The following is a 16,567-nucleotide window of genomic DNA, read 5'->3' as shown; positions in this document are numbered from 1 at the left end:
AATATGAATACATTATCAGCCTTTTATACTTTTGATGCATCTACAATAGAAGGTTCCGTTTTCAAATCTCTCTGACGCGTATGTCATTTAAGAAAGTTTGAGTTTTTTTCTATATAGGCTTCTTCATTTGTAACATTGTCGAGTGGCCATAACCCTGATATTCCCATTCGTTATTTGTCTGTCCTCCATCATGAGCTGATATTTTTAGTTCATTTTTTTGCATGCACTGTCTGTAACGTTTTGCAACTTGCTGTTGACCCTTAAATATGCAGGCAGTTTTCACCACTTCCATGAGGTGATGCCTTAGCTTAACTGCTGGTAGTCTAGTATGTGGTGTGATACTGTGAGTTGTCTGCCTGTATAGAAGGCATGGATAGAGATGATGTTACCCTCTTCTCTCCCACAGGGGTCCATCATTAACAGTCCTCACATACGCCGGAGAGCCACCACCCCACGCAGCGAGGGCCCGCCCCGGGGCCACCCCACCATCCCCAACTCCTCCTCCCTCCTCGGGTCGCTCTTTGGCAGCAAACGGGGGAAGCCTTCATCCCAGAGCCATCCTCCTCTTCCTCTGCCTGGTCACCCCACCCTCATCTCCCACACGCCCCATCCGTCCAACCTCCACCACACAGCCCAGCAGGTAGCCCAGGCCCAGCTCCACCACTCCCAGTACTGCCACGTCCAACAGAACCCCCCTCCCTACCACCACCACCACCATTACCACCCCCCTCCCCACACACAGTACCACCAGCACCCGGCAGCATATGCATCCTCCTCCCACACACACCAACACACCCACCCCCACCCGCATGTACCACAGCACAGCCACGCCACCCATAGCCAGCATTCCCATCACGCATCACACTCCCAGCATGCCCCTCACCACCACGGTCAGCTGCAGGGCCCGGCACCCAGCGGGCCCAAACCCAAACACAGTGGCATCAGCACCGTGGTGTGACGTCCCTCACTGAAAGAGAGCGCGAGAGAGAGCGAGAGCAAAAGAGAGAACGAAAGAGAGAGAGAGAGAGAGCGAGCGAGAGCTAGAGAGAGAGAAAAGGTTGAATGAGCAAAAGGAAAGAGTGAGTGAGTGAACTTAAGGGAGGGACAGTCTCTTCCCCCAAAGGGACAGAGGGTATACTGTCAGTCGATGGCCTATCTACTGTGTTCCACTGCTGTGATGGAGATGGACCTCTGGCAGTCCCATGTATCCCCTCCCCCCTTCAGCTGCTCACCATTATGCTGGATGGAAACCAGACTCAATTCTTCCACAAAGGGCCTCAGCTCGAACCTTAGTAAGGGCCTCTGTCTCTCTGTCAGGGCTTCAGGGAGGTGTTTTGTACGGGGAAACGCTTTCCCTCCTCCTCCTCACGAACTCACACCAAACCCGGCTGTGACGGCTGAAGAGAACCGTGCGTTCTCTGTAGGCCGCTGTCCACTTCTCTGTTCTTTCAATAGCCTGTCTTCCCTTCACGTCATCAGGAGACAAGACCCCCTGGGATAGGCCTGAGAAAACAAGTCTGACTGTTTTCTCTGTCACATTGGCATATCAAATCGTATACAGTCTTTTTAAACAAAGCTAGCTTTTAACACTGCTTTCTTGAGGTTTCCGAAACGCTCTTCATTTTTAAGAATGCTTTTTGTTCTTGCCTCTCCTAGAATTCATGTAGTGTAAAAAAGCGAGGCGTAATCATTTCACAAAAACTAGACCAACGGACAGGCTAACAACAGTCTCAATCGTAGTAGTTCTAGTGTTGTATTTACTGTAGATGACAGCTTGACGTGTTGTCTCCTAGCTCTCATTGATAAATGTGCCAATTACTAACGCATAAACTATTTAGTCTAGACTTCATGTACGGTATATTGTGCGTAAAGTACCTTGTAAGATTATACTTACAACCATTATTATCATTAGAAATAAACTGTATCAGTATTATACTGACTCTATGGTAACAGGATAGATGGGAAGGGGGAGTGGAGCCACATTGTCAGGCAGGCCAATAACCTAATCTGGAACCTTTTGCCTTCCAACCAGAGCATTGAGAGACTGGAATGCAGCTGTGGCACATGGCCCTCCTAATGCTGGGCTGTCATGTATAAAACCTCAGAGTGAACAGATATGGGTGTCTACTGACCATATGTTGTTCCTATGCCGGGTGGACGGGTCTCACTTGGCTCGGTGTAGTACTCCTTTATGAAGTACTGAAGTGTAGTACTGTGAGTAAGGACATGTAGTAAGATGGCAGTGGGGAAGTGTCCCAGATCTCGTGTTGAGCTCATGGCCTTCGTTTGGTTGTATGCTGGCTAAGCTCGCAGCTTTCCTGACCTCTCAGACACTTTACGTTATAGAAGTTGAGGCTCACGTCGCTTTACTGATGGACCCGCAGTAAAGCTGACAACGTCTCATGCCTTTGATATATGAAGCAGCTGCATTCTTGACTCTTCAAATCAAAATACGATAATCCTTTTTTTTTTTTTTTTGTCATCATTTACTATATCTTTGTTGTCACCACAAAACCTGAGTAGGTGAGTGACTAGAATTTAGTTTTTTGTTTGTCATCTTAGTTTTTTTTTATCATTATGTACAGTATGTGCAATATCTTCGTACTGGTTTTGTACATTCAAGACAAAAAAAGTGTCCCCTCTGTTTGTTTTGTGTGTTTTCATGTTGCGTCGTTATTTATTTAGGTTCGGACCCCTGTCGTTCTCTCTCAGTGGCTTAACGCGTGGCTGTTCTCGTGGTTCTCTGAGAAACACAGTCCTGCAGTTTTCGAATTCAGTGGAATTCAGTGGAATGTCGAAGTGATTTTGCATGTAATGTTATTCATGTGAGGCTACCCTCAGCACATTGTATAACAAATCAGTGTTACCATAGTCGATTGAAGTGCAATCACATAAAAAACATGCAGACTTGTAGGCCCTTTACAGGTTCAAGTCTGTTATCATGTCGTCCTGGAAGAGATTCAGGTGAATTCTTTTTTTTTCTTTTTTTTCAGATGATATACTTATTTAGACAGTTGACGGCAGTGCTTGACTCGGACTGAAATAGGTTCCGGTACTCATTTTGGGTACCAGTACTGTTTATATTTAGGTGCTGGAGCTCCTCGATACTTATGAGCTTAAGATTCTATAAGAGGAACAGAACCTCGAGCAGTAGTTTGAAGTGCCGGTACTCTGCTCCGGTGTCCCAAGTCAAGCACTGGTTGACGGTGAAAAGAAAGAGGAATGTGTGTATATATTTTAATAAAGGAATATGCTTCCCTCTGGGCAGAACATAAATATTTTGCTGGATAAGCACATATGAAGGAGCGCTTTCATTTTTCAGGAAATCCAGATCTAATACACAGCAAAGAAATGCAAATAAAACAAAGGAACTGGGTTATATGTAAAGGAAAATATCTTTCTACATTCTACAAAATAAGAGTATATTATCGTGTGTACATTTAAAGTAAAAGTCAACTGTTTGTCCCAATATTCCGGGTGTAAATGTATTTTAACATTCACTAAGGAAACCACAACCATAAGTCAGACTTCCCACTGGGCACACATGTTTCTACATCATCTCAATGACATTACGTTGAACCAACGTGGAATAGACGTTGAATTGACACCTGTGCCCAGTGGGTTGAGGCCTCGGCTTCACTCAACACGTCTGTTCATGTTAAATCCATGATATAACAACAAATAAGGAAATGTAGACAAACATATCTTACCTATGAAATGAATAATCAATTGAATGTCCTTCTAATTTTCTTTTTTGTAACTCAGAGATGGTCGGACAATGTAGAAATAGAGACCGAAATGTATACATTTATCTTGATATGTGTCGTAGTGCTTCAAGAAATGTCCACAGTCTATAGTCTGATACGTACCCCCACAATGCACTGCATGGACCTGATGCATCGTGTGTCTTTTTCACTGTGAGCTGACTGAACAGGTCGGCCTTGTAAAGTCGATGAACTTTATTTCCTCTCTTTTCATTGGTTTAGATTTGGAATCTCCTGATGTTGACTTGCTCTTGCATCTCACATTAAGCTGATTGTTACTATAGCTCAGCATGCATTTCATCTACATACACACTACCAGTCAAAAGTTTTAGAACGCCAACTCATTCAATGGTTGTACTTTATTTTTTACTCTTTTCTACATTGTAGAATAATAGTGAAGACATCAAAACTATGAAATTACACATATTGAATCATGTAGTAACCAAAAAAGTGTTAAATAAATGCAAATATATTTGAGGTTCTTCAAATAGCCAACCTTTGCCTTGATGACAGCTTTGCACACTCTTGGCATTCTCTCAACCAGCTTCATGAGGTAGTCATCTGGAATGCATTTCAATTAACAATTAAGTTCATTTGTGGAGGGGGGGGGGGGGGGGTGGTATACAGAAGAAAGCCCTATTTGGTAAAAGACCAAGTCCATATTCTGTCAAGAACAGCTCAAATAAGCAAAGAGAAAGGACAGTCCATTACTTTAAGACATGAAGGTCAGTCAATATGGAAAATTTCGAGAACTTTGAAAGTGCAGTCGCAAAAACCGTCAAGCGCTATGATGAAACTGACTCTCACGAGGACCGCCACAGGAAAGGAAGACCCATAGTTACCTCTGCTGCAGAGGATAAGTTCATTAGAGTTACCAGTCTCAGAACTTGCAGCCCAAATAAATGCTTCAGAGTTCAAGTAACAGACACATATCAACATCAACTGTTCAGAGGAGGATGTGTGAATCAGGGCTTCAGGGTCGCATTGTTGCAAAGAAACCACTTCTGAAGGACACCAATAAGAAGAAGAGACTTGCTTTGGCCAAGAAACACGAGCAATGGACATTAGACCGGTGGAAATCTGTCCTTTGGTCTGGGTCTGGAGTCCAGATTTGAGATTTTTGGTTACAACCGCCGTGTCTTTGTGAGATGCAGTGTGGGTGAACGGATGATCTCTGCATGTGTATTTCCCACCGTAAAGCATGGAAGAGGTGTGGGGGTGCTTTGCTGGTGACACAGTCTGTGATTTATTTAGAATTCAAGGCACACTTAACCAGCATGGCTACCACAGCATTCTGCAGCGATACGCCATCCCATCTGGTTTGGGCTTAGTGGCACCATCATTTGTTTTTCAACAGGACAATGACCCAACACACCTCCAGGCTGTGTAAGGGCTATTTGACCAAGAAGGAGAGTGAAGGAGTGCTGCATCAGATGACCTGGCCTCCACAATTCCCCGACCTCAACCCAATTGAGATGGTTTGGGATGGACTGCAGAGTGAAGGAAAAGCAGCCAACAACTGCTCAGCGTTTGGGAACTCCTTCAAGACTGTTGGAAAAGCATTCAAGGTGAAGCTGGTTGAGAGAATGCCAAGAGTGTGCAAAGCTGTCATCAAGGCAACAGTTGGCTTTTTGAAGAATCTCAAATCTAAATTATAATTTTGCTTTATTTAACACTTTTTTTTGGTCACTACATAATTCCATATGTGTCATTTCATAGTTTTAATGTCTTCACTATTATTCTCAAAAGTAGAAAATAGTAAAAATGCCGAAAAACCCTTGAATGAGTAGGTGTTCTAAAACTTTTGGCCGGTAGTGTACGTGGTCATTGTAAAAATAACAAACCATGAACACGTCGCATTAATGTTATTATTGAGCCCGGGTGCTTTCGCTTTGAAAATGGCGGAGTAGAAGTGCTGATTTGTGGAATTATAAAAAGGGTGATTCAGCTAAAATGAAGACGAGAAGAGACCAAGTGGGAGAAAAATAATCTGTACATAGTGAGTACATTATCACTACTCTAATCCCAATATCTGCAGTGGACATCATATAAAGTGACGACCTTATATGGGAGGTTGAAGATATGATTTTCAACATATCGCTCGTCTCTGCCAGCGAAATTAGTGAACTGTCATTCGCTGTGGCTCTGACAGACTGTTCTAACGTTCCCTGCCCCTACACGCGCACACACACACTCTCTTTCTCTCATCCCATGCTGCAAGCTGTTCTATCAGGCGCGAGCCACACTTTAAAAAGGGCAAGACAAGAGATGCCTCATTTCAATGTGCATTCAGTTTGTCCAGTGAGTAGTGAGTCAGTAAGACCCCAGTTATCGTAAAACTTCAACTGTGACAATGTTGACAACGCTAAATAAACAAATATATGACTTATGGTATGCATGTGTTGGTCTTTGACTTCTAATGTGCGTTATCGTGTCAATCTTTTTCCTTTTATCTTACCAAGTAAAATTAAGCACAGCCCTTACCCTTTGAACGTGTTATCAACTTCTTAGATACATGTTGCATATGTATCAGTGAGGTAAATAAAAAAAGGAATGTAATTCTGTATTTTTGACCTGTGTTATGGTTTTAGTAAAGTCAGTAATACACAGTGCAACCACTGGAGGGCGCACACATGAATAGAGATGAAGCTGTGTCAGCACGCCACCTAGTGGTGTGATGGGTTTCTAGACAGTGTTTACTACTTGATCATACTACTATAACACAGTAGAGTCAAATCTGAAGTTATGCCAGCACATGCCCTAATTCGTCATTTTACCTCTGGTGAAAGATTGTGACCGGGTAGCAGCATACTCTACATAGAACTGATAGGCTACCAGCTAACGGTAATGGTAGGTGTATAGCAATAAGAAGTGAATGAGCATATTGTTGGCAGGTATGGGGGCTCATACGAAGTATATAATACCACATTGGTCCTCATTGGTTAAATGTATAGCAGTACTACATTTACAAACTCACTTAAAAGCCTCTACCACACTTTTGGAAGATAAACCCATATCTTCTCCTGACAGAGGTGTTTCCCTCTCATCACGTGACCCAAAGCCGGCCTTGTCAGTGGTGGTTCTCACACACTCTGTAGCTGTTACATATGTCCTGTGGAGATTCTGACAGTTTAAACACGTCTGTTATAAAATGGAGAATAGTGGCTGACTGGAAGGACATCTTCTCGAACTCTAGACCTCCTAGAGCAGCACTGGACAGAACACCTGGCGAGCACAGGCCTCAATGATGAGTGGAATTACAAGAACTACCTTCTACGTTGTCTTGACACTGAAAGGTAGGCCTCGCATTAACTTGAAAGTAACATGATGAGCTTGTTCACTCCATAGGATATATGTTTTACCCACATCACTATTATTTATAATCCATACATGTTACTTAAACAAATATGCTGCCACAACATCACAATTTGTTTCTACACTGTATGTATACATTTGATATGGCATGTTTTTTCCGCCTGCAGAATGCTCTTAGGTTCGGGGATAGCCATCCTCCTCCTCCTGGTCACTTCCAGTGCGCAGCCCAGCCCAAAGCCCTGCCGGTGTTCAGCTCTCCAGCCTTCAGGACTACAGGTTAACTGCAGCTCCATGAGCCTTATGGAAGTGCCCCCTCTCTCTCCAGACACCACAGAGCTCTACCTCCAGGACAACCAGCTGTCCACAGTACCCTCAGGGCACTTTGACAGGCTGCAACACCTGAGGAGGGTCACCCTGTCTGGGAACCCTTTCCACTGTGACTGTGGCATCCAGTTCCTGAGGACCTGGCTGAGGAGGAACTGGGCTGTCGTGTCTGGTGGGGTGCCCACCTGTGCCAGCCCCAGTGGTGTGGCACACACGGCGATCACTGCGCTCAGTGATGCCTACTTCTCTTCCTGTGCCCAGCAAAGCTGTGCCGGGTGGGTGTATGACACCATGGTGGGGGTGATGCTGTGTGGGCTCATCGGCCTGCTGCTGTGGGGTCTGAGGCTGGCCAAGAACTCCACCTTCACTCTGTACATCGATCAGAGACACGCAGGGTTGGAGTTGGACTCTCTGAGGTCGCTGAAGCCCAAACACAGGAGGCTCCAGAGGACACTGTCTGAGGAGAGGGAGAACTCTGCCTCTCTCACCCGGACAAACGACCCAGAGAAACCGCTGATTAACATGGAGATATTGCCACAAATACTGGACGTATTGCACAAGAAACACAATATAAAGATAAAGACAATATAAGATTTGGGATGATTGTCGTGGGGTGAGTGGGGATTTAAAATCCACCATGGGGTGAGTGGGGATTTAAAACCTAAGCTGGTGATTGAGTGTTTTACTCTCTGTTGGAATACCGTTTATCAGACTGTTTTGACTCATGCCTTGAAATTATATTTTTTTGTCATGAAGCCCGTGAAATCATGCTCTGGAACTAATGTCTCCCATTGTTGTTATGTAGCAGATTGTTATGTGTTTTACACTTGGACACTGTATATCTCCAATACAAAATAAATGTAATTGAGTATAAAGTGCTCGCGTCAAACACACATAGAGTTGCTAATTGATTTGACTTCAAACGCACACGTTACATTACTGTTGCAATGCACTTTAATCCGTAGTGCTGAAGATCCGCGTTATAGAGGGATTGAAATTGAAAGGTCATTTCCAATTGAGCTGGCATATGCAGCGATTACCGCGAATGTGGGAACATTGCCTTTAAATGTAAAATGTGCTATAGCTCAGCTCTTCAGCTCTATGGGTTGAATCGCGCTCTTACTTTATTGCATGTTCAAAAAAACAGCTCATGCTTTATTTTACAGCCCTGTTACCATTGCTATTTAATTACAAATGACTTGGCATACAAATGGCTCTTCCTGGTATTTGTTACCTTGAATCCTCAAGTGACAAAGTTATTATTGGGCAATTACTCTTGTTACCATGTAGTTTCTGAGTAATTACCAGATAATTATGGGCTGTAAAATAAAGTGTTACCAAAGAACACGATCGCTTCTCATAGCTACTTTTTGACTAATCTCTCTCTAGGGTGACTTTCTATCAATCAAAACCATCCAATGTAGCCAAATAACCATTTCAGATCTACTTGGCTTACTGCTCTGTTATTCCACACTGGGAGGATAGGGAGTGCCCATGTCAACAGTACTTATCACCCTCAGATGGGGCCTTGCCTAGAAGAGATACCCTCAACTGTCTGTGCCGGTGGTAGGCATATCCTTCCTATAGTTCAAATGGACACGATCGAGGTGCAAAGTTTGCACTGTGCCTGTTCTTGATAGTAGTGCCCATTACATTTTATATGTTTTCTAATATGCAAATAAGAGTAGTGACAATATTTCCTTATGAAACTGAAGATGTGTGCATGAGGACAGTAAGAAGAAAACAAGCAGGATTTATGGCAAGAAGATAAGCGGGTTTTATTTCCTATGGAGTCATTTGTTTTCATGTCAACAAACTCATGCCGCGTAGCCTATCTTCAGCACTGAAATATAAGTAGCCAGAATGTTTAAATTTTTTTAAGGGACGCCATTTTCAATCGTACAAGCAACACTGACATGGATAACATCTTGTAAAACATGTAATGCATCCACTGAAATGCATGGTTAATCCACCAGTGAAAATATAGCTTCTCTTATATTTATATATTTTATATAAATATAAATGGCTAGATACAGTCTCTGCATCTGCAGTTAAAGTTCTAATGCATATGACACATTTGTACATTTACAACTAAGGGCAAGTTTACTTGCCCAGCAAGATATGGTAACATTAAATTCAAATGAATCGTTTTGCTCTGTGCAAATACAGGTTATATGGTTTATATTGCTGGAAGTAATGTAGACAGCACAGTTGAAGGACAGTATTGCAACCTAAAGAATCATAGGTCATCTTACAGTACAGTATAATGCATTAAATCTCTCTCATGAAATGCATGCATACTGTAGACGTAACAGACAAAATGTATGGTAGACAATAATATGGTCCGTTTGTGAGGGAATCTATACATAGACTTCATAAAAATAACTTATTGTGGTCATAAAGATACGTAAGACAACTCACAATTTAAAATACTGTCAATCTTTATACGCAATCACAACTAAGAAAATACGTACAGTATAATAGCATTAAATAAGGCTTTCATTCAAATCAATTGCCATTACTTAAAAGTGGGTAATTGTGCTAAACTTGATTAGTTTTAAACCCACTATAAAACAATACAACGGAAGGACTAAGAGTTCAATATTTTACACCATTATGAGTTTGAATGTGACCTCTTAAGAACCTTCAATGCCCTGACAAGTTGTAAACACTGTCCAAAGTAGCTCAGTGTGTGGTGTTTTCCTGCTAAAAACCAAGGGAATCTCCATGTCCATTGTACCATGCAAAACAAATCTGCCCAACACTGGACAGATCAGTCAGTTGGTTGGATTTGCTCTGTATCATTTTGGGCACCCCTTCCTTTTAAAGCCAGAATCATAGAATTAGAATAGAATCAATTCTGATTCTATGGCCGGCACAGGCCAACCGAAATCTCTACTGAGGTCGCCATGACGACACCTATCTTGAGAACTTTACTGAGGCACAAACTTCTCCTGCTCAAAGATGAGCTCCACAGCGTCAGCCACGTCCTGCACGATGTGCCCGGGCTCCACCAGCGCCGGGTCAAAGCGGAAGTCACGGTGCCCGTGGAACACAGTCTCCTTGATGCACTGGTTGGTGTCAGTGGGCACCTCGGTGTGGGGGTTGTACACCCCAGTACATACCAGGATAGATTTGCAGGAGGTGGCGGAGGGGGGTGCCAGCTCGCTCTCCCAGGCATTCTCTACGTGGTCGTTGACCTGGGGCAGGGCTGCGTTGGAGCCCGTGGCGGTGGCCATCTTGGCGACAGCTTTGGAGTTCTTCCTCCTTGTCCTCTCTTCCAGGTAGCGGTTGTAGAGGTTGGCCCCGTAGATGTCAGTCATCAGGTTATCCCTAAGGGAGTAGAGAGGCAAAGAAAAAGAAAGGAAATCAAAGATAGGAATCAAGTAGTACAGACACAACATCGCACATCATGGACACCAGCATATATGCAGTATCAAGATAAGGCCTTGAATCCCAAAAGAACAATCGAGTTTTTCCATTGTTATCATTGTGTGATTACCCATTTGTAACCTGATATATTCTTTCACGTGAAATAAATTGCTACCATTTTTGCTGTAAACAGTGAGATGCAAGGTGTCTTACCCAATAGCATAGAGGGTGGTGATGGGCTGTGTCCAGTTTCTCTCCACGGCCTGGCCTCTGATAAGGTACTCGGCAAAGTGATAGGTCAGTTCACTGGGCTTCCCCATCAGAGCCTTGTACTTCACCTCTTTACCTGTTATTTTCTTATAGATGTTCTCCAAGCACACAAGGAACGTCCCATGACCAAACCTGGAGTTGACATGATGTACAGAAGCAAAATGAAACAAGTCAACTAATCCGGTTCACTCGACAGCTTTCCCTGAAAGCCAGACTTCAATGAGCTAGGTCCCATTTTGCATCCAGGACATCAATAGATTCTATGGTGAAAAAAAACAAATGTCTTTCAGTCTATTCATATCGGCCTTTTCACAACATTTCAATAACGGCTTTAAGTCACTGGTTACCGTGGAGACTGGGCCTCGGCCATCCACATGAGGTCCATGTTGCAGGCCAGCAGGGGGAGTTGGGGTAGCTTCTGGCTCTGGTGGGCTCCGCTCAGGTTCCCATTGGTCAACAGGATATCAATTATCAGCTGGAGGTTGGTCTCCCATCGGATGGGCTCCCCAAAAAGAATAACAGCTGGACCGGGAAGAGAAAATAATTGGAATATGATGGATATGATTTGCCATTTACTGTGACAGTTCAATAAAAATATAAATCAGAAGAAGAGTATCTGTTCACGAGCTCTCACCTTCTACCGTGGGAAGGTTGGCAATTGGACTGGACTGAAAATAAAAAAAATGCAACATGCTTAGGAAAGCCTCTGAAATATAGCCTGTCTTTGGATCTTGATGTATACAGACTCACCGGCACTTTGGGTCGTCTGTTGTGGTCCACCATGTCCAGAAGAGGAAATGACTCTCTCAGCATGTCGATACTGACCACATTCTGGAAGCCCAAGCTTAACATGGTTAAGTAGCACACCAACGCATTGCAAATTCATTCTAATCAGCTTGTTACTTCATTTGTGTGTAAAACAGATGTTTTCTCTCATCATGCCAAGCAAATGCTGGCAACATATATTTCAAAAGGATACTTTTTGGCAATATCTAGGACGGGTCCTTGTCCTGACACCAGAACACACTTGTCATAGTACTTCTTGAACATCCTCAGTGGACTGTGTGACATCATCACCTGGTCCATGGTGATCTGGTAACAAAAATACCTGTCAGATAGGCTGAGCCAGAGCATGACTGGTATGAGACCTACCACTATCTTCAAGAGGTGATGATTAGCTTGATTTACTGTGCAACAACACACACACACACACACACACTTTAATGTCCTGTCAAAAGGCTGCATACAATTTATGAAATTTTATTTCACCTTTATTTAACCAGGTGGGCTAGTTGAGAACAAGTTCTCCTTTGCAACATCATTGTCTAGGTACCTCTGTTGGTTATCATATTTCGCCATCATATCGCTGAGAACTCGTTCAAAGTCAACAGACGAACATGGAACACTATTCCACATCAAGTATCTGACGCAAGCAGTAAAATTTGATTTAAAAAAAAACAAACACCTTATGGAACAGCGGGGACTGTAAAGCAACACAAACATTGGCACAGACACACACACACACATACGATAACATACGCACTATACATACACATGGATGTAGTACTGTAGATATGTGGTGGAGTAGGGGCCTGAGGGCACAAAGTGTGTTGTGAAATCTGTGAATGTATTGTAATGTTTTTAAAAATTGTATAAACTGCATTAATATTGCTGGACCCCAGGAAGAGCACCTAATGGGGATCCATAATAAATACAAACATGTACAACATGAGTGCACTAAGGTACATATTGTAGCGATCCTCGCTATACAGTATGATCCACGTTTCAATTCCTACGAAGTGGGTAAACCCTATTGGCACGATGCCTTTCACACCAGAGACCCGGGTTCGCTTCCCTGCCCTTCTGTTCACTGCAATATTGTTCCGACTAACCTCCCACACGGACCAAAATGAAATGAGGGCTTAGTAATTACAGTTTGTGTGTGGCAGAAGAGAGCTGTGAGTAGGTGAGAGACACTTACAGGCACACCCAGGATGTGAGAGAGCTGGTCCGCTTTCGTCTGCCGCATGCAATTCCCCGCGTTGGTAACAAAAACAACTGGCACCACAAATTGTCCCTGAGAGTCGACCAGTTTTTGGAATGCCTTTTTTGCAGCAGGGATGGGCATCTTTCCCCGGACAAGCACGCCATCAATGTCAAACAGCAGGCCAAAGCGTGGCTGTGGCTGAGGATGGGACAGGGAGAGAGTGACTCACATTCCACTTTCTAGATCACTACATGCTGACATAAAAAAAATTGTAATGTTGACATCGTTCAACATTAAAATCATTACACTCAATAGCATAGGACAGAACATATTTAACATCCCCAAGCCATGGGTCTGAGTTGATAGACAGGAATAGTTACAGTGTGTAGTTCTGTTTTAAATATACGTCTAGTAATGATTTAGTTTCTATAGCTATGTAACAACACATCCATTTCCAGGGTGTTGCTCAACCGTCTTAGCCTTGTATGACAATCCTGAAGTCTTGTGAGCTTACGTTCTGTTTCGCTATGATGTGGATCAAGCTACAACAGTCTCAAGGTAGATGTGGAAAGAAATGGGAATTGGGCAGGCGGCTCACATAGAGAAATTAAGCACCATACAATGGCGTCCGGAATGATTGGATCCCTTGATAAAGAGCAAAAAATACTGGATAAAATAAATAATACAAATATTGAGCTATATCGTATGATCCCAAAAATAAAACATATTTTATACTAAAACAATTGCTCAGAGAAAGGGATTTTGATTTACAAGTGATTAAAAAATTAAAAGATAGGGGCCAAAATGATTGGATCCCTTGTTTTCAATACTGCAGCACCCTCCTCTTGTGAGGATAACGACACTTCGCCTTTTTCTAAAACGTTTAATGAGATTGGAGAACACATTGGGAGGGACCGTAGACCATTCCTCCATACAGAATCTTTCCAGATCATTGATATCCTTCGTCTGCCCTCTTCAACTCAAACCACACGTTTTCGATGGGGTTGAAGTCCGAAGACTAAGATGGCCATTGCAAAACTTAGATTTTGTGGTTAGTTAATGTGCGGGGGCACCTGTGTCGCGGTAATTGAGGTAATATGTACATGTAGGTAGAGCTATTAAAGTGACTGCATAGATAATAACAGAGAGTAGTAGAAGGGGAGGAGGCAATTCAAAATAGGACCTAGACTTGGCGCTCCAGTACCGCTTGCCGTGCGGTAGCAGAGAGAACAGTCTATGACTAGGGTGGCTGGAGTCTTTGACAATTTTTAGGGCCTTCCTCTGACACCACCTGGTATAGAGGTCCTGGATGGCAGGCAGCTTAGCCCCAGTGATGTACTGGGTCATACGCACCACCCTCTGTAGCGCCTTGAGGTCGGGGACCAAGCAGTTGCCATACCAGGCAGTGACGCAACCAGTCAGGATGCTCTCGATGGTGCAGCTGTAAAACCTTTTGAGGATCTGAGGACCCATGCCAAATCGTCTCCTGAGGGGGAATAGGTTTTGTTGTGCCCTCTTCACAACTGTCTTGGTGTGCTTGGATCATGTTAGTTTGTTGGTAATGTGGACGCCAAGGAACTTGAAGCTCTCAACCTGCACCACTACAGCCCAGTCGATGAGAATGGGGGTGTGCTCGGTCCTCCTTTTCCTGTAGTCCACAATCATCTCCTCTGTCTTGATCGCGTTGAGGGAGAGGTTGTTGTCCTGGCACCACAACGCCAGGTCTTCGACCTCCTCCCTATAGGCTGCCTCATCATTGTCAGTGATCAGGCAATGTGTTCTCCAATCTCATAAAACATTTTAGAAAAAGGCTGTGTTGTTATCCTTGCAAGGGGTGGGTGCTGGAGTATTGAAATCAGGTCAAAATGATTGAAACCCTATCTTTTTTAGATTTTTTTTTATTACTTGGAAAACAAAATTATTTATTTTAGCAATTGCTAAAATGATACAATAAATAAGAATATGCATACCATATTGCTCAGTATTTGTATTTATACAGTATCTTTTGCTCATCTTCATCAAGGGATCCAATAATTCAGGACCCCACTGTACATGCGCCTCTGTGTCCTATTATTTAGAGAGAAAACAAGATGTATTCCAATTCATTGTAGACTATATTACAAGATGAGTGGTGCAGAATTGACTGCTAAGAACAGTGCGTTTGTGCGATTACAGGCAGACGACGAGCCCCCTGGGTATGATACATTAGAATGCATCATCAGAGGCTAAAACATCCGCATTGAAAACCGCATAAAAAACCTCGACATCGACTCAAGATTACGATTTGGCATGAACAAAGGGGACGTTGTTTTGACATATTATGGAAAATCATGAGTTTTATACTGGCCTGGTTACCACAAAATGTGCAACATTTGTCTACATTAAATAAAAAAAATGACTGGGTTGTGGATTTATTTATTTATCAAGAAAATATCCCCACATCTTGCATTTAGGCTAGTTGCCCTCACAAGTCTGCTCCCATAGAGGCAGTAACATTCCGACACAAAGCGCACAGCCCAAAAGCTACATTTGTGTGCCTCCTACTACAAGGAAACACTTGGCTACAATGTATTAATTGCCAGAAGTTTACAATGTATCAACGGACAGTGCCGAATCAATTTGGAAGCAACAGCTGCAGTTCAAATCGTACCTTGCTATCAGACACGGTTCCGCTAAACCCGCACTGAGAACCGGCAAATCCAGCTCTTCGCTTGACTTGTCGGTTACACAGGGCGTTCAGAGCCCGGTAAAACGGCAGGAGCCCCCTCATCTCCTACTTTCACCGAGGACCGAAAAACAATGAAGCCTCGAAAAAAAAAAGGGCCTGGGCTGAGCTGGCTGTTCAGTTGGGCTAGTTTTCCTCCAATTTTCTCCCGTATGTATTTCTTTCTGGGCAAGCCTAAATGACGACATATGAGAAGTAGGAGGGCCTTTATCTTTATTATGCAGACTGTTGAAAGTCGTCAACAGCGGCAAAACTAGACTGCGGCCCCTGCTGCCATTTTGAACATCAGGTGGAGCGATAGAAATGCATGGGAAAAAGCAACAGCAAGTATACTGGACATTTTAATATGTATGGGTATAGATTTTATTTTATAACCTACTGCTTTTATCACCACCGCACCAAATTAAAACAATTTGATTGACTTAATCCATGTGTCAATAGATGTGTATGTTCTGTTAATGACAAGAGACCAAATAAGGCCTGAACTGAATGCAAAATTGACAACCGGATAGCTGAGGACCAAGTGGGTCTTTATATATAGGTTGGCTAAATTTACACTGCAAGTGCCACCTGGGGGTATTTGACATGGACATCTGACCCAATGCTTAAGAGATGACAGGAGGATTCCCTATGCAGTTTGGCACATGTTCTACATTCTCTCTGGGAAGAAACGTCTGCTGTGGTTGCTTAGTCCTGCACTGTAACTGCTGGCAATGTCTGGGGCTACCCAAAAGCACAAATATTAAAGGACAGTTCTAGGGTAGGCTTGTTAAACATGACAGAGTTAGTTTTAGCCTCAAGTGCTGACAA

General features: G+C 43.2%; 3 protein-coding genes across 10 annotated transcripts in view; 2 read left to right on the top strand and 1 right to left on the bottom strand.

Annotated features, from left to right (window-relative positions):
* LOC129830406 (IQ motif and SEC7 domain-containing protein 1-like) overlaps positions 1 to 6,158 on the top strand; it is a 176,379-nt gene extending 170,221 nt beyond the window's left edge. For 7 of the 8 annotated variants that reach the window (XM_055892961.1, XM_055892962.1, XM_055892964.1 and 4 more), the window contains one exon: positions 407 to 6,158. In XM_055892961.1, coding sequence (XP_055748936.1) covers positions 407 to 958 — 552 coding nt within the window. In that variant the 3' untranslated portion in view covers positions 959 to 6,158. The remainder of the gene's footprint in view (positions 1 to 406) is intronic. The other variant, XM_055892968.1, reaches the window with a different exon arrangement.
* Positions 6,159 to 6,260: 102 nt separating this feature from the next.
* On the top strand, positions 6,261 to 8,296 carry gp9 (glycoprotein IX (platelet)). The gene is made up of 2 exons (XM_055892971.1): positions 6,261 to 7,060; positions 7,247 to 8,296. The coding sequence occupies exon 2, from the start codon at positions 7,248 to 7,250 to the stop codon at positions 7,992 to 7,994; it is 747 nt and encodes a 248-aa protein (XP_055748946.1). The 5' UTR covers positions 6,261 to 7,060; position 7,247; the 3' UTR covers positions 7,995 to 8,296.
* Positions 8,297 to 9,156: 860 nt separating this feature from the next.
* LOC129830408 (haloacid dehalogenase-like hydrolase domain-containing 5) lies at positions 9,157 to 16,531 on the bottom strand. Its single transcript, XM_055892970.1, has 8 exons — positions 15,683 to 16,531; positions 13,027 to 13,230; positions 12,025 to 12,137; positions 11,796 to 11,889; positions 11,680 to 11,713; positions 11,393 to 11,567; positions 10,989 to 11,177; positions 9,157 to 10,736 (listed from the first exon to the last, which is right to left on the bottom strand). The coding sequence occupies exons 1-8, from the start codon at positions 15,800 to 15,802 to the stop codon at positions 10,337 to 10,339; spliced, it is 1,329 nt and encodes a 442-aa protein (XP_055748945.1). The 5' UTR covers positions 15,803 to 16,531; the 3' UTR covers positions 9,157 to 10,336.
* Positions 16,532 to 16,567: the final 36 nt, after the last annotated feature.

Source organism: Salvelinus fontinalis, chromosome 31, assembly GCF_029448725.1.
Source record: "Salvelinus fontinalis isolate EN_2023a chromosome 31, ASM2944872v1, whole genome shotgun sequence".
Lineage (NCBI taxonomy): Eukaryota > Metazoa > Chordata > Actinopteri > Salmoniformes > Salmonidae > Salvelinus > Salvelinus fontinalis.
Note: the sequence above shows the minus strand (reverse complement) of the source record. Positions and strands in the feature narration are given on the sequence as shown.